At 41.2% G+C, this 27,977-nt stretch overlaps 1 protein-coding gene across 1 annotated transcript; it reads left to right on the forward strand.

Moving 5' to 3' along the window:
- Positions 1–338: 338 nt before the first annotated feature.
- Positions 339–26,789, forward strand: LOC103375969 (phosphatidylinositol-binding clathrin assembly protein-like). Its single transcript, XM_008306285.1, has 19 exons — positions 339–468; positions 8,066–8,208; positions 11,744–11,819; positions 12,246–12,348; positions 12,827–12,920; positions 13,013–13,124; positions 13,638–13,744; positions 15,154–15,195; positions 17,190–17,275; positions 18,671–18,773; positions 19,269–19,402; positions 19,660–19,757; positions 19,982–20,095; positions 20,223–20,253; positions 20,390–20,531; positions 23,637–23,660; positions 24,101–24,157; positions 24,286–24,405; positions 26,749–26,789. Exons 1-19 carry the CDS (start codon positions 339–341, stop codon positions 26,761–26,763), a joined length of 1,731 nt encoding a protein of 576 aa, XP_008304507.1. The 3' UTR covers positions 26,764–26,789.
- Positions 26,790–27,977: the final 1,188 nt, after the last annotated feature.

Here is a 27,977-nt window from a genome sequence, read left to right on the forward strand (position 1 = left end):
ATGTGAGCGTCTTATGTTGCATTTGGCCGCCGCATGAATTCTCCCACCGGATCCTCGTCGGTGTACTCTGCTGTCCTCCACCTCCTCCTCCTCCACCACCACCACCACCACCACCTCCTCCTCCGGCCGATTCTCACAGAGGGCACTACCCTCCTCCTCCTCCTCCTCCTCCTCCTCCCCGCCGCTAAAGACATTTTGATCGTCCTCCGCGGCTCCCCCCCTGCTAACCCGGACTCGACCATCACTCCGCCTGCCTCCTCCTCATCCTCCTCATCATCACCACCACCACCACCACCACCACCGCCGCCGCCACCATCCGCCTCCTCCTCCTCCGTAACATGTCGGGACAGTCTTTGACGGACCGGATCGCCGCCGCGCAGCACAGCATGACCGGGTCTGCCATCAGCAAAGCCGTCTGCAAGGCCACGACGCACGAAGTCAGCGGACCCAAGAAGAAGCACCTTGACTGTAGGTTAAGCATACCATCACTGCTTACTGTACAGAATAGCCTGCATGCATGTTTCCTCACAAAGGGTAGCTTGTATAAACAGCATCTATTATTCCTTGCCCCCCCTCCTCCTGTCTTCACCACCTCCACCACCACCACCACCTTCTCATCCAACCTCTTTAATTAGGCTCCATTACATTGCCTTAGATTAAAATGTGATTTACGCAGCAAGAGCATGCACTACAATGCGTCTGACCATTACTGCAAGCAGTAAATTTTAATATAAGGGCGAGAGAGGAGGGGATGGAGAAGGAAGGGAGGTGGGGGCAAACAGCCAGGCACTATCTGTGCATGTCATTCAGGGGAAATAGGCCACTCTGGCATGGGCTAATCATATTGCAACCAGCCGCTTTATACAGTGTAGGCCTATCCATTATTAACGCCACTATCACCAGCAGCAGCAGCAGAGGCAGCAGAGGCAGCAGCACTATAACCCCTGGAGACACTTCAGTACAGAATGTGCATTATTGTGCAGCATCACCAAGGTTTTTTTTTTTTCTTCTCCCCCCCCTCCTCATTTCTACGATTCCTCATCCAAGTTCACTGTCATGTCCTCTGATGCGTTCTCATTAACGGATGTGTCCATCCTGAAGGTGCTGCTGGAGGAGCAGGGAGTCACACCGGTGGGTGTTACAATCCCGGTGTCAGTGCACATTCTGCTTCCACTACCTATGCAGCATAACACAAGGTGGAGGAGAAAGATGATTCCTCACATGCAGTGATTATTAGGTTGTTGTTAGGTTAGGTGGCTTTTCTGCCTCACTATAATTACTTGACATGATCAATAGAGAGCACAGCTAATCAATGCTTGCTGCCAGTCAGACTCACGGGCAGTCCATCCAGACAGACAGACAGACAGACAGACAGACAGACAGACAGACAGACGGGCAAATAGCAAGATGGCTAATTCAGAAAGTGTGGGTGGGTGGGTGGGAGGGAGGGAGGGAAATGTGGATAAATCAGTCTGAGAGAAACCACAAGGCAAAGTGCCAAAACAGAATGAGAGTCAGTCATCCAGCCACACACCCAGCCAGTCAGCCGGCAAGTTTGGCAGTGGATTAGTCAGTCGTGTCCACAGCAGAGGTGACACTGGGAATTCTGGGCTCCCTTCACAAGATCTGCCACCGGGCACTTCGACATAATACATCTAAATAGGGGGTTGTGTTGCTTTGCCCCGCTAAAAAGGCCACAAACGCAGAAAACACCCAGCGGGCCCTGTTTGGTTCACAGGCAAGTTTGTGAGGCCTTTTGTGACTGTTGAATGGCACCGTTGAGTAATTACCGCTGCTTTGATTTCACATTAGTCTTATCTCGATGTTGACAAAAGTTGATTATTTGGGTTTTCAGTGGTGTGAGGCTGATGTTTTACATTTTGGGTGGTGCAGTTGGAAACTCGAGGGATTTCTGCTGTACACCGATTGTAATATTTTCTAAAGAAAATCAAGCAGACAGGGTGTTTCCGAATAAAGCGTTGCCACAAGTGCTAAAAATAATCAGATAAAGTGCATTAAGTGATTGCCACCGTGATTGGTTTGTTATTGTGCTTGCCACAGAGGCCTTGATTTTTATAAGAACATTGTACACCCTGCAGATATTAAATGGCAGAAGGTCGTCCACCTTCAGCACCCGCCACCAGTGGGAGTATCTCAGAAACTTGTAAATGTCACTTAACTCAAGGGTGAGAGCAGATATGCTGAAAATAGAACTGGAGCATTTACATGACAAATTTCCATCTGTCAGATGGATTATAAAACGGTTTATACCCCCACTCTCAAGGACAAAGAAGTTTCTCTCAGAGCAGGTCAGTTTATTCTGTTCGAGGTGATTATATGAGTTTATTTTTTTTTTTGGACTGATACAGCTCTTATTCTGATCATTAGTGGAATAAAAGCCTCTAAAAAACTACGCCTGCCTCGATTCACCCTCCTGGAAGCCCGGATTACAATTTTAGTTGAATAAGTGTTTTGTACTTGAGCCATTCAGATGCAGCTGTTCTAATAGACCCAACTAGCTTTCACCATAAAATACTTTCTATTTCCTGCTGCAGGGGCCTCTCTTCTCTATCCAGGGCATGATATAATGTACAACTCTCTCTCTCTCTCTCTCTCTCTCTCTCTCGCTGGCATTTATTGAGTGCATAAGGTGCACTTTTAGGGTTAGGGAAGGATGCAGGAAGGAAGTGATCAGGAGGTCAGTGGGTCTAATCCCTCGACTGGCTGAGGGGAGCTTAGATGGGAAGTGAGTAAAGAATGCAAAGAAAAAGGCGATGAACACAAGGAGGAGCTTCTGATGAGTCAGCTTTAGAAGATGATCTCAGGTCTGTGATGTCAGATGTGTGAAACCCATGCTGTCTTTGTGCTACCATCACTGCATTTGAGAGCCTTTTTCCTTTTCAACTTGGCTCGTAAACAGGTGTCCTAAAAAGCGACTGACACTTGGCTTATATTTTTCGATAATGGAGCGGTTATAAAAGCCCTCAGCAGGAGTGACACCAGAAAATGGTGCTAGAATTATCACCTTGTGGTTGAATCCCATCGCCAACCAGTCAAGTTGCAGTTTACATCCATGTCTGTTCAGACTCATATAATATATGCAGTGAAAATTTGGAGGTGTGGAAGTTTATGAAGAGAACAAAGAGTCACATTGCTCGTATGTGAACACATGTTTGAGCAGTAAAGCTGTGTCTGATAGAAGTTGTAGCCACGAGAGTCGACAGCGCTTCAAATATAGAAGGTGGAAATTCTAAAGTGTGGATGCTTCACACGCATTTTCAACTAGCACAGAAGATCTATACAATCACTATAGTTTGAAGGTGTACACATAGGTTAGTGTCCCAAAGTCAGTATCTGACCAAATGTGAAAGAAGGTCACAATCTTACCCTCTGATCCTGAGTTACGGTTAGAATCAGAATCGGCTAAATCGGCCACGTATGTGAACACCTACTAGGAATTTCACTTCTTTGCTCTCAAAGTCCTTTCACAAATTAAATTACAAGCATTCAAGCAAGTGCAACAGTTCACAGAAGGAGTGTTTAACCGCTGTGTACAACCATAGATAGGTGTAAAAAGTGAACCAGCACTTCGTGCGAAATGAAAGTGAACCAAAGTTTAGTGCAAAAGACAACTAATCAATAATAACTACAGAGTTTTGACACCTTCTATAAATGAGGTAGGTGGACGACAGTGCTGTGGCTTTGAATAATGACTAGAACTTTGCAGAACAACATGAAGCAGTGAAGGTGACCTTTGACCTTTAGGACATAAAATGCCATCACTTCATCATTTTACCCTGTTTGATGTTTGTGTGAAGTTTTGTCATAATTACTGCAAAAATATTTGAGTTATGGCCAAAATCATATTTTGTAAGGTCACAGTGACCTTTGACCTTTGCCCACCAATTTGAAATCAGTTCATCATGCAGAACAAGTGGATGTTTCAGACTCTCCACACACCTGTTTGTGCGATGTTGAACGTACATATGTGCTTATGGGCAAAACTGAAAAACACAATGCCTTCGGGCACGGTTGATGCCAGCAAGGAGGCAAAAGAAAACCAGAGCTAAAGTGAAACTGTAGCTTCATGGTTTTGTTCCAGGATTAAGGACACTTTGTTCAAAATAAAAAATAACATTTCTAAATATGCTAATTAGTCAAGTTCAAGTTATCCATCAGTGGGATGTAAAGTTCAGCCTTAGAACTAATCCAACTTCCCTCTATCTCTTTAGATCAGAAACCTCGACACTGATTTTGAATCCGATGATCTAACCTGAGAGACTGGATAAATAAATTCCACGTTTAACTTTTTAAACATACTCAACATGCTATTGTTCCATTCTTAGCAGGCAAAGCATAAAGAAAAGATGTATAACAGTTAGCATTTTTTACAATGCAATGTAAAATCAATCAAATCCACTGCTGGTCACTGAAGGAGTGACCAAATCCAGGTTTCTTTTTTTAAATTCACAGTGTCATGACCTTGTCAGTGTAGTTGGTGACTTCAGTGGCGGATTCTGATTATTTACTAGGCAGAGCAAATGATGAGCATGACACACAGAATAATGGGATGGCAGAATAGCAATCAGGCCCAAAAATAACCTTCTGCACTCAAAGCACAGTCAGTGGAGTTATCCGGTGTGTGACGTCTCTGGTCTTGTGTCATGACTGTAATGGTGACGCGTTGTAGATGGTTTCAAAATCAGCAAATTGGGTTGAGAGTGATGATCTGCTTTCTTGCTCCACTGATGGCACGCTTCTGGCCTTTCCGCCAAATTATGTAAAAAGACGACGGCGACAAAACGCAGAAGTGACGACACGAACAAAAACACAATGGATGACGAAGCTCTGGCCCGCAGGCAGCCTGACAGGACAGTAATGTACATGAATGGATACTCCCACGCACGTACTCCCAACATCTCTGTGCCATTTTAATGACCTTCTCTTGCTGTGCAATTACATGCTCTGAAAATGATTCACTTCATCTAAAGCCAAGGTCACTTTATATTGACTACCATATTGAATTAACATGTTGAATAAAGTTAAAGCAGCTCTTTTTATGAGCAGAAATCCCTTCAGTTGCACATATTTAAGACACTGGTCCTATATGTTATCAAAACTAGAATTTAATTTAGCTTTCTAGCACCACATTGCCATCAAATTGTATACATTTATACACACTGATATCATAAATCTCATTTCTAATTGCGTTATTGATCTATATTATTGGAGCGTAGTTTATCAATAATCCTAGCTGGAAATCACACAGTCGATACTTCATCACATCCCGCTGGCTCTCTGCACTGTCGCATGTCGATAATTAAATTTTAGATGATGTATTGTCGCCCAAAGAAATACATAGAGCTGGACAGAGTGTGGAACAACTGAAGAAACTCATTATTTATATGTAATTGTATTTAAATGAGGGTTTTTTCTTTCTTTTTTTTTTGCAATTTCTTGGCCTGAATTTGTCTTTTGTTTTTGCTTATTATACACTAATGTAAATGGACAACATTATTGTTTAGGTGTTTGCTCTGTTTTTGGTCTCCACCATCTCATGCCAGTAAATAGGTTTTTTGTTTGTTTTTTAGCAGCTGTCCACTTGGTTTGCTTGTTAATCATCAAAGCTCCCTGATGTGCGAGCGAACCAATGGGGAAAAACTACAAGTATGGCAGCATGCTTACAATCACCACAACTTGCTTTTGCTTATATCTGTAAAACTCATCAGCAAGAAGTTCTAGTTCCATCAAAAAACTTCTCCAGGGTGTTCCTTAAAGGCACTGAAAAATTAGGTATTGAATTAACAAACACTTTTCTCGTTTTTTAAAATACCACTCCTAATCTCATCATATGATAGGAGGCAGACAATATTTTAAGGAGAAAGGCTCTTCCTGGGCTGAACTTATAAATTATTAGCATGGTTACAAATGGCAATGGCGTTACTCTTAGTCTATAACCATTTATTTGGATGTTGCCATTGTCGTACATGCGTATATATGCAAAATGTGTTTGTTTGAGGATCATTTTTGGGGTTTATTTATGCACATTTCACTTTCCATTTGCCGATATTGAAGCGCACAGACCTTTGACTAATATTTGGCCCTAAAGCAGGCGACAAAATGTCATGACATTAATGTAGCAGAGTCTGACTGCATTCGTGATTCATGGCAGGAAAAGCAGGATGAGTCGACGGACTACAATCAATATTGTTACACTTAGTATTGACTGCGTTACTCCTGCTAAGGCTTTCATATTCAATAATAACAATAACAATAATTTAAAAAAAAGAAATAAAGTCAAGCTGAGGATTGAAACATTAGCTGCGGTGAGTTGCTGGTGCTCCGACCGACTTTGACATGCGTTAAACATTTAACCAAACCGTGACTCTTTGGTATCCAGTGTTTCAGTGGGCACAGAAATCATCACAGTGGTTTTCAAATAAACCCCGATAACCTCTGATCCTGTGAAAGAAATGGGCCGAGGATTTACCTCAGAAGCCACACCGCTTGAAGTTTCCTCTCGTCTGTCTTTGACTCCGAGCTCAATCCTCTCAGTCCCACTGTGGTTTCACCTGCAGCACCACGACCTTTTCATTATAGCTCCTGTCATTATGATTATCTGTTACTGATGTGCATTTCTTTATCGCCTGCTTCTCATCTAGACTTTTAATTTTTCAATTTGAGAGATAGTGTGTGTTGTTTTTACCAGTTTTATCTAAGATCCTGTTACAAGCTGGGTTTAAAAATGTCTGCACAGTTTCAGTTTTGACAGCTTTTAATGGATATTGGATGAATTAATCTTAAATAATTTGAACACTTTATCCTTGAAAAGATCTTTAACTTGCTGATAAATGTCACTGAAGAGATTTCATGGAACATTTATACCTTAAGTTCACAATACTCCATTTATGATTAGGGATTTACTGTAAAATGCCCAAGGTCGAGCTTAGTCAGTGAAGACATTTTCTTTACAGTAACTGAACATTTTGGAATCACATTTATGGTTTGGCAGTCTTTGCAGTTTACAGGGAACTGAATGTAACAGGGCACATAAGAAGGAGCGTGTTTGTGTGGTTTTGCTAGGCGTCGGTAAGTCTTTGCGATTAAACAGATGCCATACATACTTCACATTTTGATCTTTAGGCAAAATCCCTAAAGAATTTAGAGCAATGTTCCTACAATCTGCCCTAGTTGTGTGTTTGCTGCAGAATTCTGAATCCATCTCTATTTCATGTCATTCTTTTTGTGGTAAATATAAGACCAAACACTTATTTTTTTTTACTTTTTTTGGGAAAAAAAATCCTTTTTCTGTGCTAACTTGTCAGCATTTCATTTAAATACACACACACAAACACATCAGCCCACCATTTGTCAGACCTTTGAATCCGACTCACAGCACAACACTGAGCTATTTTCCTTTTGAAATGTGTTCCACATTTGCTTTGAAGAGGCAATTTGCACTCTAGATGCGACTCTCAGAGGATAAACGTTGGGGGGTCATCTCAGTTTTAGCCCATCACTACTAACAAACATGCTGTGGAAGAAAACTCAGATTCATTATTCATCCTCAGTCTATTCATTTGACAGTGTTTTTTGAAATATGTGTCCCTTAAGTTGATTGTGCTGGAATCGAATTGACCTTGTTTTGCACCCTTCCATCTTCTGGTGTTGATATTGTATTGACATTTGGTGGGATAGGTAGGTAGCAGTGCTGAATAGCCTTGGTTGTGATTCATCTGTCTATACACGTCTCCGTCATTAAACAATCATTTGTTCATAGATTTGTGTGCTGTTATCGAGTCAGTCAAAATTAATGCGCAGGTCGATATGACTTCAATCATCCTGGCCGTCCGCTCATTTCATCGATTCGGAATAACTAAAATTGTGAGCTCTCCAAGGATGTAAATTAGTATTTTGGCATTGTGTGGCTGCTGCTTTTATTCATAGTAACACTGCAAAAAAAAGTGTTCAGATGGTATTTACGGACACAAATCTGCAAACCTAAACCTCTGTGATATTTTTTCTGCTGTTCATTTTGTTTCATGTTGTTTTTTGTGTCCTTTAGACCTGATCCACTGCACCAATGAGCTGAATGTCAGCATCCCCCACCTGGCAGACACACTGCTGGAGCGCACGGCTAGCAACAGCTGGATTGTGGTTTTCAAAGCGCTCATCACCACACACCACCTCATGATGTACGGCAACGAGGTGAGCCCGACAGCGTATGATTATTTTACTCATTTTCATTGTGATGGGAACATAGTTTGTCATCTTGGCAGAGATTCCCAGCATATTATCGTGAGAAAACAAGCTCTAAAGGAAGCTCTTTTGGTTTTTCGGGGTTGCAAAAGTGATTCTTAAATTAAAAACAAAAGGTGTAAAATAATAAAGCTCAGGCCTCATGCTCTAAAGAGCTACAAATGTGACGTAAAGTCAAATATTTTCTCACTGGATTGTATTGCTGACTGAAAATGTATTAAAATGTAAAATAGCTATTATTTGAATGCCTTCTTGTTTCTTTCAGATTGGTATACAGAAATATAAAGCAAAGAATTACCATACCCTCTCGTTTAAAGTTTTATGGAGAAGAACTAAGTATCAGTTCTTGTATGTGACTGGGAGGCTGCAGAATATTATTCTATTAGTCAACTATTCAATTCATCCACAAGTCAGAAAAGATGAAACAAAGACTTTTCCGGTACAATCTAACACTCTGCACACAAGCTTAAGAGAGAGGGACACGGATGTGAATGTTTGCCAATCAGTCAGCTTGACTTATTGATCTGTCAAAAAAAAAAAAAAAGTCTTGACATACTGCTCACCAGGTTGTAGCAATTTCGATCCAACTCTCTCGCTGTGAGATTCTTTGAAGTCGCATCTTCCATCCATGTGTCCAACAAGGGCAGACGAAGTCTCCCGCTGACATTTCAATGGCCAGTATGACAAATCACCTCGCTCCACCGCTCGCCCTACGAGAGCAACGACCAAAACATCAAACACGTTAAATGATGAGCGCCTCGCAGTAGAAAAGAAAGGCTGCGGCGACGATTACTGCGGGGATGATGACCCTCTCAAAGCACTGGAACAACAAAGCTTTTAGTGACACGAGTGGTGACATGATGTTTTGAAAATTTGTCAGGGTTGTGTAAACTGCCTGTATGTTTCGCCTGGCTTTCTGCACTTTTTTTTTTTTTTTTTAAATCTGACCAGAAGAACTGTAGCGATAAATATGTGTTCTGAGTTTGTCACGCCACAGAAAACTGTTATTAACCACCCGGACAAATTTGAATGAGCACGAAAATTATGAAAAACTGTTCAATTCAGTGGGTTTCCTTTATACAACATGAGTCATCAAGGCACTTAACATTGGAAGTTAAAGACCTTACAAAACTGTTTTACAGAGAGAAACCGAACAAAGAAAAAGGAAAGAAAAAGGGGAGGAAAAATCTCCTCTATAACAGGATGAAAACCTCGAGCAGAACCAGGCTCAGGGAGGGCGGCCATCTGCCTCGACTGGTTGGGGTGAGGATAGAGGGCGCGAGATCGAACAATCATAGTGTAACTCTGCAGCCAGAGATACCTGCAAAGAGGACAAAACACAAACTACAGGAGAGTTTATCGGGCAAGGAAACATATAGAGTAACTTTAAAAATGGCAGGGGGCAGAATCACATGATTTCATCCAGCCAATCAGTGAGGGTCAGGCTACATCACAACACCGTCACTATGGCCTCTGACCAGTCACGAGTGATAATCTGACAAAAGCGTCATAAGTTCCATAAGTCTGACTGGTAATAGATTTTGGAAATAGATGTTCCTTCATCTTTATATGTGTATTTTGCAGTCATTTATTCAGATATTGTTTTGATTTTTTTATACCCTTGGTGGGCACGGAATCATAACTGCTTTGAGTTTGATTTGAAGCCTAAATCTAAAACCTTTTTAAAAAGTCAAAAAAGAAAAAATGTCCTCTTATATCCTCCAATAACACTCTAGGGTTGAAATTTTACATTTCCAAGTACTTCAATGAGTGCCCTATAAAGGGTTATTATAGTTTAACGGTCTAACTCTGCAATTCTGTACTACATAGTTTGTCGTCTTTTCACATGTTTTTAGTGATTACTTTCTGACATGTATAATGTGTTTAGAAACAAATCTCCTTTACATGGACTTTAAAGAGTTGGACTCTATGCCTCCGTATAGGTTCTGTTTGCAACATTCAGAACCATTCGTTGTCACTAGATCACTAGCTTCTCAGATCAAAACAAATGTTGGCAACACCTTTGCTCCTCCCTTCACATTAATTTACAATCCGAAACAACAGAAGTAACCCTGTCACAACAGATAGCTAGCACTGCAAAATGCATACAATAGCCAAAACAAGTTGTTGTCAACTCAAATAACGCTGTCTTTACGTTACATCATGAATGGACTGGAGAGGAACAGACATTATCGGAGAAGGAAAAAACATGGAGACTCAAAACAGCAACAGTGACTCTCAGACTTATCTAAAATTAATTGAGTGCATATAAATCAGGTAAATCACATAGATAAAATGTGTTTGGGGACACCAGCTGAACGCTAGAATGCACTTTCGCTTCTCTGATCTTGATCCAATTGTAAGCATGGGGAGACCCAACAGTTTCAAAGGGAGGGAATCACATGCATTAACATGCAACCAACCTAGCTACCAAAGCACAAAATAAAGAATCTTGGTTTACAACACATTCACAAGAGAGGAACTGTGACTTTATTCTCTGCTACAGACACCATTATTTCACTAAATCGTTACACTGCAGATAGTTGTTTTCTGATTGTTATTGCTCGGGTTGTGTTCAAAATCTTATTATTGCACCTTTGATGTGATTTAATCACGTCAAAACAGGGTGCTGGAATGGGCTCACTGAAAATTGGACATCAATTAAGGAAGAAAGGTTCTTTGTCTGGGTAATAGAGACAGATTGTGAAGGGTATTATTAGCTACAAATTCTGCTAATGCTTGTTCAGGATCAAACAAGAATCACGAGTCATTTCTTGATATTAAAACATCGCAGTGTGCTGGCTGGCCTGCTTCACCCTGGCAACCAAGACTCAAATAAACCAAAGGAAACAAAACATGTTACCAAAGTGTATTGATAGGTAGTGACAAATACAGATAAATACGCACCAGTTTTGTCCAGCGGCTGCTTTTTTTCTTCCTCTGACAATTCAACTCAGCTTGCTTTTAATGTGTAGCTCCAATTAAACCACCTCCATGAAGTCCTGACATGTAGAATGAATGGCTGCTACAGTCTTTTATAGAGTTTAAAATGTCTCATTCGTGAAAGAACAGCGATGTCACTGTGGCCTTGTACTTTTGGAAAAATACAAATGCTAAAAAAATGTAACGTGATAAGAGATTGCAAACTGAAATGAGTCAAAATGTCAGCAAACAGAGGAAGTCATGAGCGTTACAAAGCAAAATCTGCTGGAGTTTGTTAAACTCTCACTGAACCAACTGACACCGGATCAGTAAAATCCCAAAGTGTCCTGAACTGAACCAAGGTGCATTTTATCACCAACTTTAAGTTACATGCCGTCTTGAAATGTGCTTAAAGCTGCAAACTTCTGTCTACAAATAAACTCTTCACTTTTCCAGACATATGCGATGCCCTTCTGTCAGCGTGGACATGACTTGATATTGTCAGGCAGTAGGAAAAGATAAATCACTAACTTGTTCCTCTGTTCTTTTTTTTTTCCATCAGAGATTGATGCAGTACCTTGCCTCCAGAAACACGCTCTTCAACCTCAACAACTTTCTAGATAAGGCTGCACTACAAGGTGATTTAATGGCATCTGGCTGTTTGTAGACTCAGCAGTGCTGTACGTCTAACAAAATGACTTTATGTCGGACTCTCGCTGGCTCTGTAACACTATCAATAAGGCACGATTCAAAGCCCATTTCAAAGAGTCCAAGATTGAAAAAAAAAAAAAAAGCTGCTGAAAGAAATGTGCTCTTTGTTTGGTACAAGAAGCCGCTGACAATGGAAACACATGCTACTGTAATTAAATATTTTGAGAGGAAAATTGAATCCAAAAAAATCTCAAAGTAATGTAGAGCAAGGGCTGGTGTGACACATTTGGAAATGCAGATTGGTCACAGAGAAGGTAGTACATTTCATATGAAAGGGGCTACAGCTTCTTAACCTGATTTGTAAATAAGCCAGATGCTGTCTCTAACTGCAACGCCACCTGTCTGCCCTCCAGGCTACAACATGTCAACCTTCATCAGACGCTACAGCCGCTACCTGAACGAAAAAGCCATGTCTTACAGACTAGCAGCAGTGGACTTCACCAAGATGAAGAGAGGGTAAAACACTCTTTCACATGTACACATAAATGTTACATTAAATGGAGGGTGATTTACACCAAAAAGATTGTGAACACTGTGTCTCCTCTATAACATGTGGCAAAGTGTCCTTTTTCATGCTCGACTGCAACTATAGATTTTCTATTTTTCTTCTCTCTGAACAGCAGTCATTACAGCCACAAGTGGTAATTACAGGATAATTGTAGTGTTTCACTCAGTGAACTGACCCAGTAATGTTCATCTGTAAAGTTTGTTAGCAAAAATACACTATCCATAACCTGGTGGTCATACCAGACACAATGAGAAAGTAGTGGAAGAACAAAAAAAAAGGTATTGAACTGGGAAAGAAAAGTTGGGTTTGTAGGATGTGAAATTTCTCTATTATATCCTCACCTTTTTGGGTTCTCCACAGAGATATATACCTTTATGACATCTACAGGTTTAGTAAGTTCTGTCTGTGTTGCATTTGTGCTTTCAGGGCTGACGGTGTGATGCGCACCATGAACACAGAGAAGCTGATTAAGACTCTGCCCATCATTCAGACACAGCTGGATGCACTGCTGGATTTCCAGGTAAGCGTCTGACTTGAATGCCAGTCATGTAAGAGACTGTTCACTTCTATACCCTGATCCACCCTCTCTCGTTCCACCCTCCCGTCCTCCAGCCCAACTCCAACGAGCTGACAAACGGAGTGATCAACACAGCCTTCATGCTGCTGTTCAAAGACTCCATACGGTTGTTTGCTGCGTACAACGAAGGCGTCATCAACATGTTGGGTAAACTATACGCAGAGCACAGCAGATCCAGAGTTTTTCAGAGTTTAGTTTGTTCTGTGTTTGTGCAGTAATCTTCTCCTGGTGTCGAGATCACAAGACTGTGACTCCATTCAACTCCATTTAATCCTTCTTTAGAGAAAAATCAATTTTTCTTCCTACTGTCTCTCCAAGTCCAATTAAAGACTGTAATGAGCACCTTCTTTTTCTCCATTAATTATTAAGCCAGTGAGGTGTGAGGGGTCCAGAACAGTCTATCAGGCTCTTTACTGTGTTCATTAAATGATTACCTGACCCAGCTATGGTTATATAGTAAGTTGGACTTTTTGTAGAATTTATTTCAACTATTTCAACAAATGAGAACATGCATTTGTTGGAAAAGTGGTTGTTTTATTTTTTTGCGGGAAAGCTTCATTAGCTAGCACTTCAGTGGCATTAAATAAACCCTTATTAAGCATTTACTAAAGGTGAACAAGTTAACATACTTTTCACTGATTTTGTTCTTCTGACACACAGAGAAGTACTTTGACATGAAGAAGAACCAGTGCAAAGAAGCGTTGGAGATCTACAAGACCTTCCTCAACAGGATGACCAAACTGTCCGAGTTTCTCAAAGTGGCAGAGGTAACGTCTGTTTGTCCTGCTCCGAGGAGGAAACACAGAGTTTAAACCCCAGTAGAGACGATGGGAATATCCGTCTGGAGTGAATCTCAACAGCGTCCTCTTGTCTGGTTTCGCATAAACAGATTAAACGTACTTTTCTCATCTTCTCATGTCACTCAGAGGAATTTAACCTGCAAAGAAAAAAAATGCTTCAACCTGTTGAGATCTGCTCTAGACTTCTGTTACCCCCGGGGGTCTGATTTACGGTCAGTACTTTGAAACCTAAACTGACTGCAAATCAGCTTCCAGGAGCTTCTTTTCCTTCTTCTTCTTCTTAATCTTCCGAGTCTCTTTTTGCATCTAGATTTTCCCCTGTTTCTGTCCTTCTCTTGCCCTGACCTGGGGAGGGGGTTACTCCAAGTCAGCCATTAACGGCTGAGTCTTAGCCTATCAGAGAGCCACTCGTGTAAAGCTTCCAGTTGAGGGACCCCTCGCGTGCTGCCTGTTCACATGCCTGCACTGCATGCCCAAGCAAGCTCTTTTTCTATCACTATCTCTGTCTCCTCTCTCTCCTCTTTAATTTACTTCCCTTTTTCTCAAAATTGTTTGTCTTTTTCTTTATAATGGCTGTTATCCAGTTAACAGTTGCTAGGCTTCACAGTGAATACCAACAGTTCTATCCTCTGTAGACTGCGTAGCATTATCCCGTGCGCCATCTTCAAAGGCTTTCTCACTGCTTGGTTTCGTTCCCATTTGGAAGAAGGTTTGGGGTGCAGCCGCTTGATCCAAAGACATAAAAAAAAACAAAAAAAAAACAGACTAACGTTGACTTTAAGGACCCATTCATTTTACCTGTCTAACAAAATGTGTGTTTGTCTGTTTGTGTGTCATCTGTGTCCCTCCCTTCTCTTTCTGTTCAAAGTCAACATTAGTTGAGTGTCTTCCTTTTTTTGGATGTTTCTTACCTCGCAGTCACGTGACCTGTTGTCTGCCCTCTCTGCCCTGCCTGTTCGATCAGTCGTTGTGCTCAGCATTCATTTCCAACCAGATCTCACTATGTGTGCGTGTATCTATAAGTGTGTGTGCGTGTATGTACATAAACTATGTATATATCGGTGTTTGTATGCGTGTGCATGCGCCCTCCTCCCCTCCTCCTCCGTTGTCTTTTATTTGTTTTCCTTTTCCAGCCACTGCATGAAGTAATGAATGCTTGGGTTTGATTCTTCTTTCTCCCTCCTCTTCCTCTTCCTCCTTCACACGCCTCTTCCCTTCTTTTCTTTTCTTTTCTTTTCTTTTTCTTTTTTTTTTTACTCTTGTGGTTTGTTGGGTCTTTTGGTTTATTCCTTGTTTTGTTGTTACATTTTGGTTTATTTTTTATTTTGCCTCCCTCCTCCCTCCCCCCTACCCCTCCCTCCTTTTTTGTGACACAGCGAGTTGGGATAGATCAGGGCGACAGCCCCGATCTCACACAGGTCAGTCTACATCTCATCTCAATCAGTCAATCAACCAGTCAGTCAACCAGTATATAAATCTGTCGAGTCAGTCCCATAATGCTTCATTCTAAACGCTCCCGTTCCCTACTCACCCTACAGACCTGCCCACACTGCAGCTGCCCCGTCCTCCTCCTCTCTTCTTCACTCTCCTTAACTCCTTCGCTTTGTCTCCTTTTCTGTCTGAACAGAGTCTAGAATAGAGAGGAAACAATAAATGAAGACCTGCAAATAGAATTGAAACAACATGCTTTTTTTTTTTCCTTTTTCCCCTCCAACATTTTTAAACATTATTTCAGGAATTTCACAGTTTTTTTTCTTATCTGAATCATTCCAGAACAAATTTTTTACTCAAAAGGTAAGATTTTTAAATCAGCACCTTATGCAGCTGAGTAACAAAAGTTTTTAGCTTTTTTTTTTTCTTTTTTTTTTCTTTTTTGCAAGATTCATTTTAGATGACCATGACTGGGGCTTAGTATCTGTCTTTTTCCCCCCCCAGCAGTCTTACTGGCATTTTCCCAGTGTAAATATCAAGGCTTGTCTGTTGATTCAAAGGCTTATCATGCAAATACTAGAAGTCAGCACAACCTTATGAAATAGTTTTTTTTTCCCACACAAGCAGTGTTCAAATCATGTCCTGAAAAGATTATGTCCCTTTGCATTAGCTGTGGGGAGAGCAGCGAATGGTTTTTATTAAGTAGGTTTCTGCAAATATGACTTGGATAGGTGTACATAATGCCATCATAAGTACTGCATATCATGCTAAAGGCTTTGAATTACAGCTTATCCTTTTCAGTGGATGCATAATTGGATGTTTACAATGTGACAAATCAAGTGACAAACTGAAAAGGGCTGACTTTTATTTACACTGATGTCATGTCTGTAGTGCTTATGAAGACCTTATATGCCCTTATTCAACAACATAGTGACCCATGCCTTTACTGAGCTCTAGATATGTGTCTGTTTTACTTTTAAACTTTTAGCATATTCTAGATTTCTCTGAAGAAGGATATCCAGAATTCGCATTTTACTCTCTTTCCCCCTTAAAATAAGTATATGAGAAATCTTTTCTTTGCCTGTTGTGTTTGCATTGTGTTCTCTGGCGCTGAAATGTAAAGCTCTGGATGAAAACCGCGGTGTCACATGTGGTCAAAACGAACCCATCCATCCTTTTTTTGTTTTCCAATAAAGAGTGCCGGCCAGCTGCTCAATGTGCATACCCGGTTCTTCGCCAGATGTTTACATTTGACTGAGTTAACTTCCTTGGCTTCCAGTGGGAAACAGTTTCAGATCCTTTGACCACCTGCTTCGTAATCTGCAGACTAAATCAAACCTATAACACGTTAAATCTGACTTTTAACCTAAAGTGGAATCCACGAGTTAACTCGTAGTTTTTTTGGATCGTGATTTTCTTTACGTGTATGCGTGCGTAAGTGTGTGTGTGTGTGTGTGCGTGTGTTAATGAGAGCGTTTGTGCACTGCTGGCCTCTGCATGGGCTCGTTAGATGGTTCAGAGACGTTCTTTATTTTTTTATTTTTTGTTGTGTTTCTACTCTGGAGCCCTGCAGCGCTGATGCTCTGCTCTGTCCTGACCTGTCAGTCCTGCTGTGGACTCGCTTGCATGATCCAAGGCTAATGTGTGCATGCTGGTCAACCAAACCTGATGAAACCAAATGCAAAAACAGAACAAAGACCTGTCATAGAGTAGATAGCGAATCTGAGGGTGATGTCTTAATTTTTGCTACTGCTTTGTGTGTGTGTGTGTGTGCGAGTGTGTGTGTGTGTAGGTATGTGTGTGTAGGTGTGTGTGTGTGAGTGTAGGTGTGTGTGTAGGTATGTGTGTGTGTGTGGGAGAGAAAACAAGAAGTTTGGAAAGGGGGTGAAAGAAAGCAGTGTGCCCCACTTTGTCTACTTGGCTGTGGTTCTAATGTTATCCCCTCACCCCCATCCCCGTTTACTCCCCCTGCCTCCCTCAGGCTCCCAGCTCTCTCCTGGAGGCTCTGGAGCAGCATTTAGCCTCTCTGGAGGGGAGGAAGCTCAAGGACCTCTCCACCGCCAGCAGGTATGATCACATCCCAGAGAAGCTGCTCAGACCTGCTGCACCAGCCTCTTAATACTACTTTAAACATATTACCACTACTTTAGCCGCTCCTTATGTTGTTACTATCAAAGCTACAACTACTATAGCTATAGTACTATGACTACTGATGGTCTGCTACTAACACTGCTGCTATTTAATGGATTTCTGCAGCAACATGGAGAGTCTGCAGCCATGCAAGCAGCTACCATAGAGACTCAATGTTACTGTCTGCATTGTGCTCACAGCGACATGATAATGTTGACATGCTGGTGTTTAGCAGGCAGTTTAACAGTTTACCATTAGTGTCATTAGTTTTGCAGGTAGTGAAATTTTGACGCTAGAGGGAAAGTCATCATCCTGAAGGGGACACAAATGTTTTTACCAAATTTTATTACAATCTTGAACTTCACCAACATCTGAGCACTACAGATATCTGTAATAAAATCCAATGCAGTTCATCAAGCACCTTTTGAAAGTGGACTGACATTGAAATATGTACAGTAACATAAAAGTAACCATGTGGATTGTGCTGGTTTTGTAAAATGGTAACGCCACTGCTGCTTTTAACTAACTAATTCATCTGTTTTTGAGTGGATTGCCATGAAATTTGGTACAGAAATTCTTGGTCCTCAGGTAATGAATTCTTATTAAACTCTTATTGTCGGACCTTTAACCTAGTGCATCATTGTCTTTGTTCAACACTTGTGTAAAACAGCCTAGCAGCGTATGTCTGTAGATTCTGAAGTTAAAGGTGATCTCTGGTTAAAGTCAAGTTTTTGGCCTTGTTCATGAGGTGTTCTGTTTATATACTGGAAGACATATCATGAGCGAAATACGCAACATCTGAGCATCTCCACCTTGATTCTGTACTAATGACAGTCTCAAAAACTCAGATTAAGACTTCTGGAGTTCCATATGAAACAAACCTGAAGAACCAATCCTTTCAGCTGAAGGGGTGGAGTTTCATAATTCTTCTTCAGGATCAGTTTCCGGTTCAAACATGAATGGCAGCTGAAGTTCTGCAATTTTTAAAACTTGCTATTGTGTAGTGTAAAGTAGTTTTACAGTGTTCGAGCAGAGTGTAGTAGAGCTGGTGTGCTCCTGCTGCAGCGCGTGGAGCGTGTGGCAGTAGCTTCAGTGATCAGTGCTCTGCTATTTTAAGGGATTTTACATTTTACTTGGAAAAAAAAATCTAATACAAAGGCAGGAGTTTTTAGAGGATAAATCAACAACTGGAAAGCGACTTTGAGGTGGCTAAGCACTTTAAAGTGCAACTAAGTAAAAAACAGCAAAGGGAAACTACAGAAACCAGTATAGCAACTGTGATAATTCTGCAGCCTTTGCAAAAACATACATGTATGTTTGTCTCACCTTCAGATCCAGCACCTTGTCCAGTGCTGTGTCGTCTCTCTCCAGCACGGGGATCTCTCTGAGCCGTATGGACGACAAGACGGAGGACAACCGACTGCAGCAACACAAGGTGAGACATTTGCAGTACACTTACATCACACATGTACACACTGTAGATAGATAAATACAGCTATTACTGCTTACTGCTTTCCACAAATGAACTGTTTTTGCTTTTATGTGAGAAAAATACTGCAGAATTCCCTTTGTGGACTGTGTAGACATCTGTATTTGGAGTCTTTTTGTCCTCCGCACTTTTGTTAAAGTTGAATAGACGAGTGAATTAATTCTGCAGTACAGTGAAATACGCGGTCTGTCTCAGGCTGTTGGCCCATAGCGTGAAGAGCTGCACAGAGAATAGTAATGAACTTACAATTTAAATACTGCACTTCTGCAGTGGGGCTTTTATTCAACTAAAGAAGCAAAGGAGTCTATTTAAAAAGACAAAAACAAAAAACAAACTAAAAAAAAAAAAATGCAAGAAATATTCATATTTTAAACAAGATGTTAACACTGGAAATATATTCTACAGTGTACAATAAGAGCAGTTATATTCTGCTCCATGCAGGAGGACGGCCATAAGGTGATCGACATTCAGACGCCTAATGTTTCACCCAGCACCCAGTCAGTGGGCAGTGCCAACAGCAGCGGAGGGGCCACAGACCTCTTCTCCAACTCACCCATCGTACCTGTCAACAACCAGTGAGTCTAACATCTGCAGTCACTGACAATGTAAACACTGAAAAATGCCCTCTGGATACTGCAGCAAGAGCGAAGCTTCAAATGCAATTTTGCAGCTTTGGTATATAGCAGCAGTCTTTGGTTTGTTATTTAGTTTTATCCTGTTACCTCAGTTCTTTAACAAGAAGCCTTTTACTCGGGCTGTTGTCGCAAATTAGATTTTCAAAACAAAATGAGAAAACTAAACTGTGTTCTCTGCTCCGTTTTCCTTCCTGCAGTGTGCCAAACCTGACCAGTGAGCTGTTCACCCTGCAGCCTAACTTCACCCCCATCCAGACCACACACACTGTGCCCAACAATAACAATGCCTGGGGAGGTAGGACTGCATGCACAACTCCACACAGACACACAAACACGTAATCGTGCAAACATACGACGAAGCGTGCAAATAAATTCCCACTCGCTCACACACACAAACAGGGCTGGATACACACCAAGAGCTGGATCTGCTGTGACAGGGATGACCAGTCGCTTCACGGTCCTGACTCATTTCCCCCTCTTCTCTCCTTTTACGTTGCCATGGTTACCTTTGGATGTCAGGTGACCTGCTGAAGCCATCCCCACCCACTCAAATTCACAGCCCCGGAGCCCCATTGCACTCTGGGAAAATGCTGCCAAACGATTTGGACTCTTCATTAGCCAACCTCGTTGGCAGTGAGTGTTCAGTGTCTCTCTCCAAATATTCACTCATCGCTTCCATTTTTCCTGTTTTTTCTTCTCTGACTGTGCTGCTTCCTTTCAAATAATGTTTGTTCTTTTTTTTTTTTTTCCCTTCGCTCAGACCTGCAGTTTGGGGGGACGCCAGCTAAAAAGTGAGTGGGTTTGCCTGACATCAAAAACTGAGCCACAAGCAAATTATTCCGCTGTCTGTCTATAGCTGTCCAATCTCTCATGCTTTTGCACCATCTGTGCACCTGTAAATGCACTTCTGTGTGTTTTGCGCATCAGGCCAGAGCTCCAGTGGAGTCAGCTCGTAGAGAAGAAACCCACAGGAGGAAGCGGCTGGCAGTCGAAGACCATGTGCACCAGCACCAACTGGACTCACACCACTCATCCCATGGCACCTGCGCCCATGCCCGTCCCTCAAATGGTAAATTATCAGCTACACTCAGTTTCAAGTGCCAGCAAGATTCTGTGCTACTGCCATCGAGTTAATGGGGCACTGCAATGTACTTGAAGTCCCCCTATGTGTGTGTTTTTACTTGCGCTGCCTGATTACATCTCCTCATAATACTGTATGGAGAGAGCATCTGTGATCGGTTGACGTCTCCCTCATTCTCCTGTTAGTTTGGTTGGTTAATGTTATGGCTTCATATGATTCCAAGTCAGGACGGCCGAGAAGCAGAAAGTAGTCGGCACCATGGATCCATAAGATAAGCTGAATTTCAAACCTAACAACCAACCCTGTCATCCCTCCCACTGCTTCCATATGGCTGTTACGATCTAGCATCAGCCAGCTGGATGCTCAAAAATCCCCCAAATTGCACCTGGTCATTTGAATGAAAATTGCTCAACACGAAAATAGGTTCATGATGAACCGTAGACTTTATATAGTGATGACTTTACAAAAATTAAATCCATTTTTCTTTCTGCTGGGAAAGTTTAGGTTCATTTTGTCTCAAATCATCACATTTTTTGAACAATATACATTTGCATAATATATTTTATAGCAGAAAATATAACTATTTAAAAAGATGCATTTCAACTCACCCATAATCAGAAATCGTTTGATCTACTTGTCCAGTATTGAATTAGAGTATTAAAGTGGATTTACTGCCTTTAATATAGTATTTGATATATCAATGAAAAATTTCACAGATGCCATTTTAAATATTTATAGTTTATGATTAAAAAAAGTTTCAAACAAATCAGTGTCAGTCAAGCCAAAGTCCGGTGATGATTCGAGATGGAAGGAACCTTCTACAAGCGTGAAACCTCAATGGAATAGAATTTCACATTAGAAAGAATAAATCCTCAGCAGTTTAACAGATGTCTCTTTTATAATTTTGGGGCAAATCCTTTGATGACTGGGTGGGGATTTTTTGTAGATGCAATGCTGACCACTGGGAAAAATCTGCAGCAACATCATATCCAGTTCTCTTAATACATTCATTTTCAGGACTGGCAAAATGAAATTTATTCCCAAAAAGAATAACTGAAGTTACAGCAAAACAAAGAGATTAAGATTAAAATGTTTCAGGTGGAAACTGAAAATCTTTTAGATAGATTTTGCTTCACGAAAAGTGGATTATTAAGCAAACATGGTGACACAAAGTGGAACTGAAGAAAGATGGCGAACTAAAGCACTGCAGAGGACTAGCTGTTAGCCTCCAACACTAACTCCATCTGTTCTGTAAGTAACCACAACAACAGTTAAAAAGATAAACTGGACTTCTGCCACATTCTTAATTATCACATGTTTACCAGCTGAAAATCAAACACAAGCTAGTCACCCTAAATCATATTTGATTTGATATGTGATCTCCCCTGACTGCAGGATGAATCATCAGAAGCATGTGCATGGTTTTAAAAACTAATTTTCGCATGCAAGATGAGATAAATGAAAAATATGGAGACACAGGGAGCTGATAGATGTTAATATATGATACAAACCAACCTAAACAAAACTATCAGTGTATCTGCATGACTACATTTCACTTACTAACATTGTTAACCTTTGCCTTTATAGTCTAAATCAACACTTTGACAGAGCTTACAACTACAATAATAGATGCTATTTCTACACCCCTTCTGTATTTCAAGCGATCTCCATTTGGAGCAGCCCCAGCAGCCCACTCACTTGGAGCTGGTTCCAGTCAGCAGAGATTTATACTTGGAATTAGTTGATATAACCAAATTAGCCAATCTAACAGAAGAATGAGGGAGTTGTCTGTTTATGAGAGATACATCTCTGTAATTTCCCATTTTGCTTCGTCCATCCTCAACCTGACAACTAGAGTTATTGAAAACACCTTTGTGCTTGTCCAGGGTTCACCCTGTCTTAGTAAGCTTTCTGGTTGTTTGGAAATTTGTAGTTATATAGCTTTTGACTGTCGTGCAGTTGGATTTTTTTTTTTTTAAAAAGGGCTTCAGTTAGCAGAACTTTGAACTCGTCAGTGTGGTGAACTTCAAGTCTACAGCCAATGATTGTACAGCAGCTGTTGTCACCTTTTTGTCATGATTTCAAAAACACAGGAAGACCTCAACTGATTCTTTGTGGAATAAATACCTTCCGACATATATAATATTGTAATTTGAGTCACAGAACAGTGCAGTAATTACCTGTCACCTCACAGCAAGAAGGTTCTGGTTTCATACCTGTTGCTTGGCTGCTCTCTTTCTATGTTGAGTTTGCATGCTCTCCCTGCGCCTGCGTGGATTTTCTCCAGGTTCTCCAGCTTCCTCACACCATCTTAATTCCAAATTGGTCATAGGTGTGAGTGTGGCTGTGCATGGTTGTCTGTATCTTAGTTTTTGCCCTGCAATGGACTGGTGACCGCTCTAGGGTGTACTTTGACTCTCTCTCAATGTCAGGTGACTTCTGTAGGATAAAGTATAGCAACTAGATGTTAATTACAAAACTTATCCACAATAAAAATAAGTACACACCAGCATAACTACAGCAGCTGCATCAAATAAAAATCAAAGCCAAAGACAGTAATGTCTTATCAGTTTAGGTTGCCACTGAAAAACTAGTCTCCCAAAAATCTTAGAAAGAAATGTTGCATTGTGTTTTAATTTGGTGCCATCCATCATTCTGCCAGTAAAGTCAGTTTCTCCTAATGATATATCTCAATTCGGATTCAGATCCATCAAATACACCTTTCAGCTAAATGTAACTTTCTGCTGCATTCGGGGCTTTTGTCAGAGCTCCCAAATGTGTCTCTGTCCTTTGTGCTCCACTCCAATTATCTACACGTCTCTTTCATTCAGTCTGGTTTCATCTTTTTAATTTTGCACTGATTGACCTCTCAACTCAAACTGCTCATTTTGTCGGCAAATGGTTCGGAAAGCCGGCGGCACGACTTGAATAGAAAGTGGAATTGAAGTGATTGTAACATAAGGAATGAGCAGTGGTCTGGTTTATCTTCTCTGCCCGTTTGGAGAAAAGGAACGAGCACGGCTTAAACTTTAGTGTGCAGAACTGCATTCTTTAACTGTTTCTCTTTCCTCTCCTTTCTTTAACTCTCCACAGAATGGGATGATCTATACTGGCTATGTAAGTTTTGTCAATTCACATTCCCTTCATCCCGTCTTCTTGCACCTGACTTCATCCTGTCATCCGTCAAAAACCGTCTTTGCTATTCCTGTGACACTTCATCATTTAGGCTGTTTGTATTCTTGATGCTACATGAATTATCAGGGGAAAAGGGAGATACCTTTGCTTATTGTGCTGCCTCGACATTGTCGTGGTTATTATGCGTTGCCAATCTGCAAGTCAACTAAACGGTGCACCTCTTTTCGTCGCTCAGGATTAGGTATCCTGCAAGAAGCAAACAAATGCAAATGTTAAAGAAAGCAAAAACATTTCTGTCTTTGTTGTTTCGTTACATCTTCGACAGGTTGGATGTGAGGTTGACAGCATCAGGACTATGTTTGTAATAAGACTTTTAGGTCAAGATTAAGAAGTGTCTTTCTACCTGTTTTCTTTCTGTACAGGCTCCAGCACCAGTGGCTTTTCCTATGACGACACCCCAAGTGCCTGTGTATGGAATGGTAAGAGGCGTCTTCCAATCTTAGTCATACATACAGAAATCTGTCATTCCTACTGTAAATACTAGATTATTAGTCTCCATCCACAGTGCCGAGTTTAATCCACACCTCTCTCTGTCTCTTGTACTCAGCTCCCCCCTCAGATGAGTCATCAGATGGGGGGCGTTCCCATGATGCCCCCGCAGCCTGTCATGTACAACCAGCCTGTCCTGAGACCCACCAATCCTTTTGGACCCATCCCGGGAACACAGGTAACACAAACACTGACATATTAGTGCACATGCCACATAGTGCCGTTGCAGGAACAGCTTTGGGAGATATGTCTGTAAGACTATACAGAGCAGCTGGTTAGCTTAGCTTAGGATGAAAGCAAATAGCTGGCCTGTAACACCACGACTTTGCTTTTTAAAAGGATGAAACAACAAGATTAAACAACTTAAGCAGTGAGCTTTGGAGATGCTTCGAGATGGATTCCTTTACCTTTATTTCCACTCCTAATGCTAAGCTAAGCTAACCACCTACTAGTTGCAGCCTTATATTTATAGTACGGATGTAGGAATAGTATCAGCGGTGTTATAAGGTGGAGACTCACCAGTGAAAGATTCCTGAATAGAAATCTGACAGAACTTCGTAACATCAAACATGGCAGTTGTATGACACACGTCCTGCCTCTCCTGTCAAAAAACCAAAAGCATTATAACAGTTTAACCAAAACACATCCAGCCAATCATGTTGCTGCACTGACACAAGCGCAGTGTTGTGAAACTACATAAGCGTAGAAGAGTACCTGCTGGGGGGAAAAAAAAGAACTTTTAAAGCTTTATTTTGGGGCAAAGTCACCAAACCGTTGAGGCAATTTTTTATCTGATTTGACTGGTGATTCTACACATACAGTTTTTATGTTGCAGTGAATATTGAAATTGCAGTTATGGCTCTATGGCCACATTCATTTAGGTAGGATCTCAGTCTTGCTCGCAAAAAGAAAAAAAAAGTATTACTTGGAGATGGTACCAAGTGGCAAGACTTGGCTTGCATTACAAATCGCACACTTTTTCTTTTTACATTACGTATGTACTGCAGCTGCCCTTACAAAGTACATACTGTTTCATGCTGCATACATACAACTGGAACATAATATTACGCCTTAAACTTTGACCATCGCAGTCTTTCGTGCAAAATTATGTGTTATCTGTCTGTACGATCTCAGCAGTTCAAGCTTGTTCACACTCGTCAAGACACCGTGACCTATGCGGCGTAACTACACACAGGATTGTGGCCAGAAACATATGCTGGCTTGCATACTGCAAAATCAGATTGAATGTAGTTAGACATTAAGGTATCTTCTCATACCAGTTTATGTATAGGGCCATGCTAAATCTTTTTCTGATATGTTAGTATGGATATTGGAACATATCCTTGCTCTAGAGGAACTTTGGGAGCATCTGTCTTCTCACATAGCACCTTGCAAGAAAGCCAACAAGCACATTTCCCAAACTCATTCCTATATAATAATCATTCTCAATACAACCTTAGCATTGCAGTGGATGATGTAGCATGCCAGTCTGGGCACTTTTAGAAGCACACACATCAAAATATACATATTTGTACATTACTAAAATCAATCTTGAAAAAACTAAATTGCAGTTGAATAAACATTTAACTTCATCTTTATTATGAGCTATGTACTATGTATATTACAAACTACAACTTTTGGTTTAGCCCCACATGCTGTTGCTCCATCATTGACACCACAGTGTGACCTGAAGCTTTATTTTTGCATATAAACATTAACAGTTTCCCTAATAAATACTTTAAGCTATCTCTAAAGAAATCACTGCTTATCTCAATAAACGAAACCCTGTTTAGTAGGCAATAAGCCGGGTGCGAAGCGGAAAGCAGTCCAAGCTGAAACATGACTGAATATTGTGCAACTCCTGCTTTTATGCTTTGCTATATGTAGCTTTAGGGACAGTAGTCGGTATAGTTACGGTCAGCCATCTGGGGGTTATTGAATGTTTTTCTGAAAAGTATATTTCTGTCTGAGGCAGAAACCAATAAAGAGGAAAATTAGTTTTTTTACTACTAATTATTTCATCATAAAATAAATGAGATGCATTGCACATCCTAAAGTGATATAAGGAATTACAGCAGAGCAGCCAAATGTTGACAATTTGTTTGACACGAACACTGAATCTATACACTTCTAGAATAATTGATGCACTCATTCATAGCAATTTTCCAAAGCTTGATCAGTTGTGTTTAAACAGTGGACCCGTCCAGAAACAGGATGAATCATGTTGTCAGATAATTATAAAATTGACCGAGAAGTGTGAAAAAAGAAGTGTTTTTTCACAACAAGTAATCATCAGTACTTAAGGATACAGGAGTCTCAGGAGAACAAACAATCAAGTGTATTTCTGAGCAATTATTCAAAACATAAGAGTAATATAATTGCTTACTGAACACTCGTGCCCTCCGAGAAGCTGTTTTCCTGGCACTGCGGCAGGTAATATGCTTGTCAATAGATGCCTGAACACTTGATGAGGTGTTTTGTTGAACTAAATTACTCTCGATTCTCCCCCCGTCCTCTGCAGATGCACTTCATGTAGAGATGATGTTGTAACCATGGCAGCAAAGCCGAGAGAGAGAGAAGGCGAGAGAAAAGAGATGGAGAGAAAGAGGCGACGGCGAACACAAATCCAGAACCAAATCCAGTGCAGGAGGAAGAAAGAAGAGGGCAGAGAGGAACAGGGAGGGGAGAGGAAGACGGAGAGCGGACCAGAGGATGGATAAAGAATGAGATGCTGATGTCAGTTTCCATGTCACCTGACCCTCTAATCTCCTCTCCTCTCTCCATGTGGCTACTGATCTCTCTGTCTTTGAATCTATAGTGCTGGGGGGCACCAGAGGCTCCGCATCAATCCCACTCATCCTCTGTTTGATTTGCCAGTTCAAATGGCAATTACGACCTGTGATGACGCTATGAAGACAGACTCTGTGGAAGTGTAGAAGCTCTATTGCCACTTCCCGACCCACCCCCTTTTACCCTGATAATTTCTTGTACAAAGGCTTACCAACGTCCCTCTCCATCCCCACAACTGAATCAAACTTGGAGGACACGTCTCTTTCTCTGATTGGATCGTTTGCTGGCACTTTACTCAATGTGAACTTTGCCAAGGGTGTATTTTCTGTGTAGGTGATTTTAGCATCTCGTTCAGATCGGTTCCCGGTTTGCGTGTCATCCATTACCTGATGTCAGAAGTTATTGATTTGAATGCGTGTGTGTGCGTGTCCCTTTTTCTACATTTCAGCGTGCTGCGTCAACATCACTGTTTTGAGTCTTTTTATGAGCTCTGTTTGTTCTTAATTGCCAACTTCACATCAAGAATCCGGCGTAAAACAATGATTTGTGGGCGCGCTTGTGTGACTGTGGATGGACGTAGCTGTGTAGAGTATGCACTTTTGCGTGTTTTCTCTTTTGGTACCTGATGTCATTACTTGTGTTGCCAGGTACCAACGTGTTACTGCACTGGAACTAACTGACGAAAGCACTGAGCCAGACCCAGGCATCGCATTTGGATGTAAACAAACCTCTCACACTAACTTTGCTACTTGGGGGACGTGCTGTACACACTGTGTATTTGGTTTCTTTTTCTTTTTTTCCTCCTCTACAGCTGTGCAATATCATGCAACCTCATTACTGTCTTTTCAACCCATCTGTAGCCTGTTAAGAAGCGTTTTCTGCTGTAGTGTTGTACTTCTTTGTGCGTCCACTTCAGGTTTCTCTACAGAATGCTGTTTTTTTGGGGATTTCGTTTTTTTG

This window comes from Stegastes partitus, unplaced genomic scaffold (assembly GCF_000690725.1).
Source record: "Stegastes partitus isolate 25-593 unplaced genomic scaffold, Stegastes_partitus-1.0.2 Scaffold3640, whole genome shotgun sequence".
Lineage (NCBI taxonomy): Eukaryota > Metazoa > Chordata > Actinopteri > Pomacentridae > Stegastes > Stegastes partitus.

Coding starts and splice junctions, on each gene's coding strand:
- LOC103375969 (XM_008306285.1), top strand. CDS start 339: ATGTCGGGACAGTCTTTGACGGACCGGATCGCCGCCGCGCAGCACAGC. Junction 11,820..12,245: donor AGATAAGGCTGCACTACAAG/GTGATTTAATGG, acceptor TCTGCCCTCCAG/GCTACAACATGTCAACCTTC. Junction 24,158..24,285: donor AAGTGCCTGTGTATGGAATG/GTAAGAGGCGTC, acceptor TCTTGTACTCAG/CTCCCCCCTCAGATGAGTCA.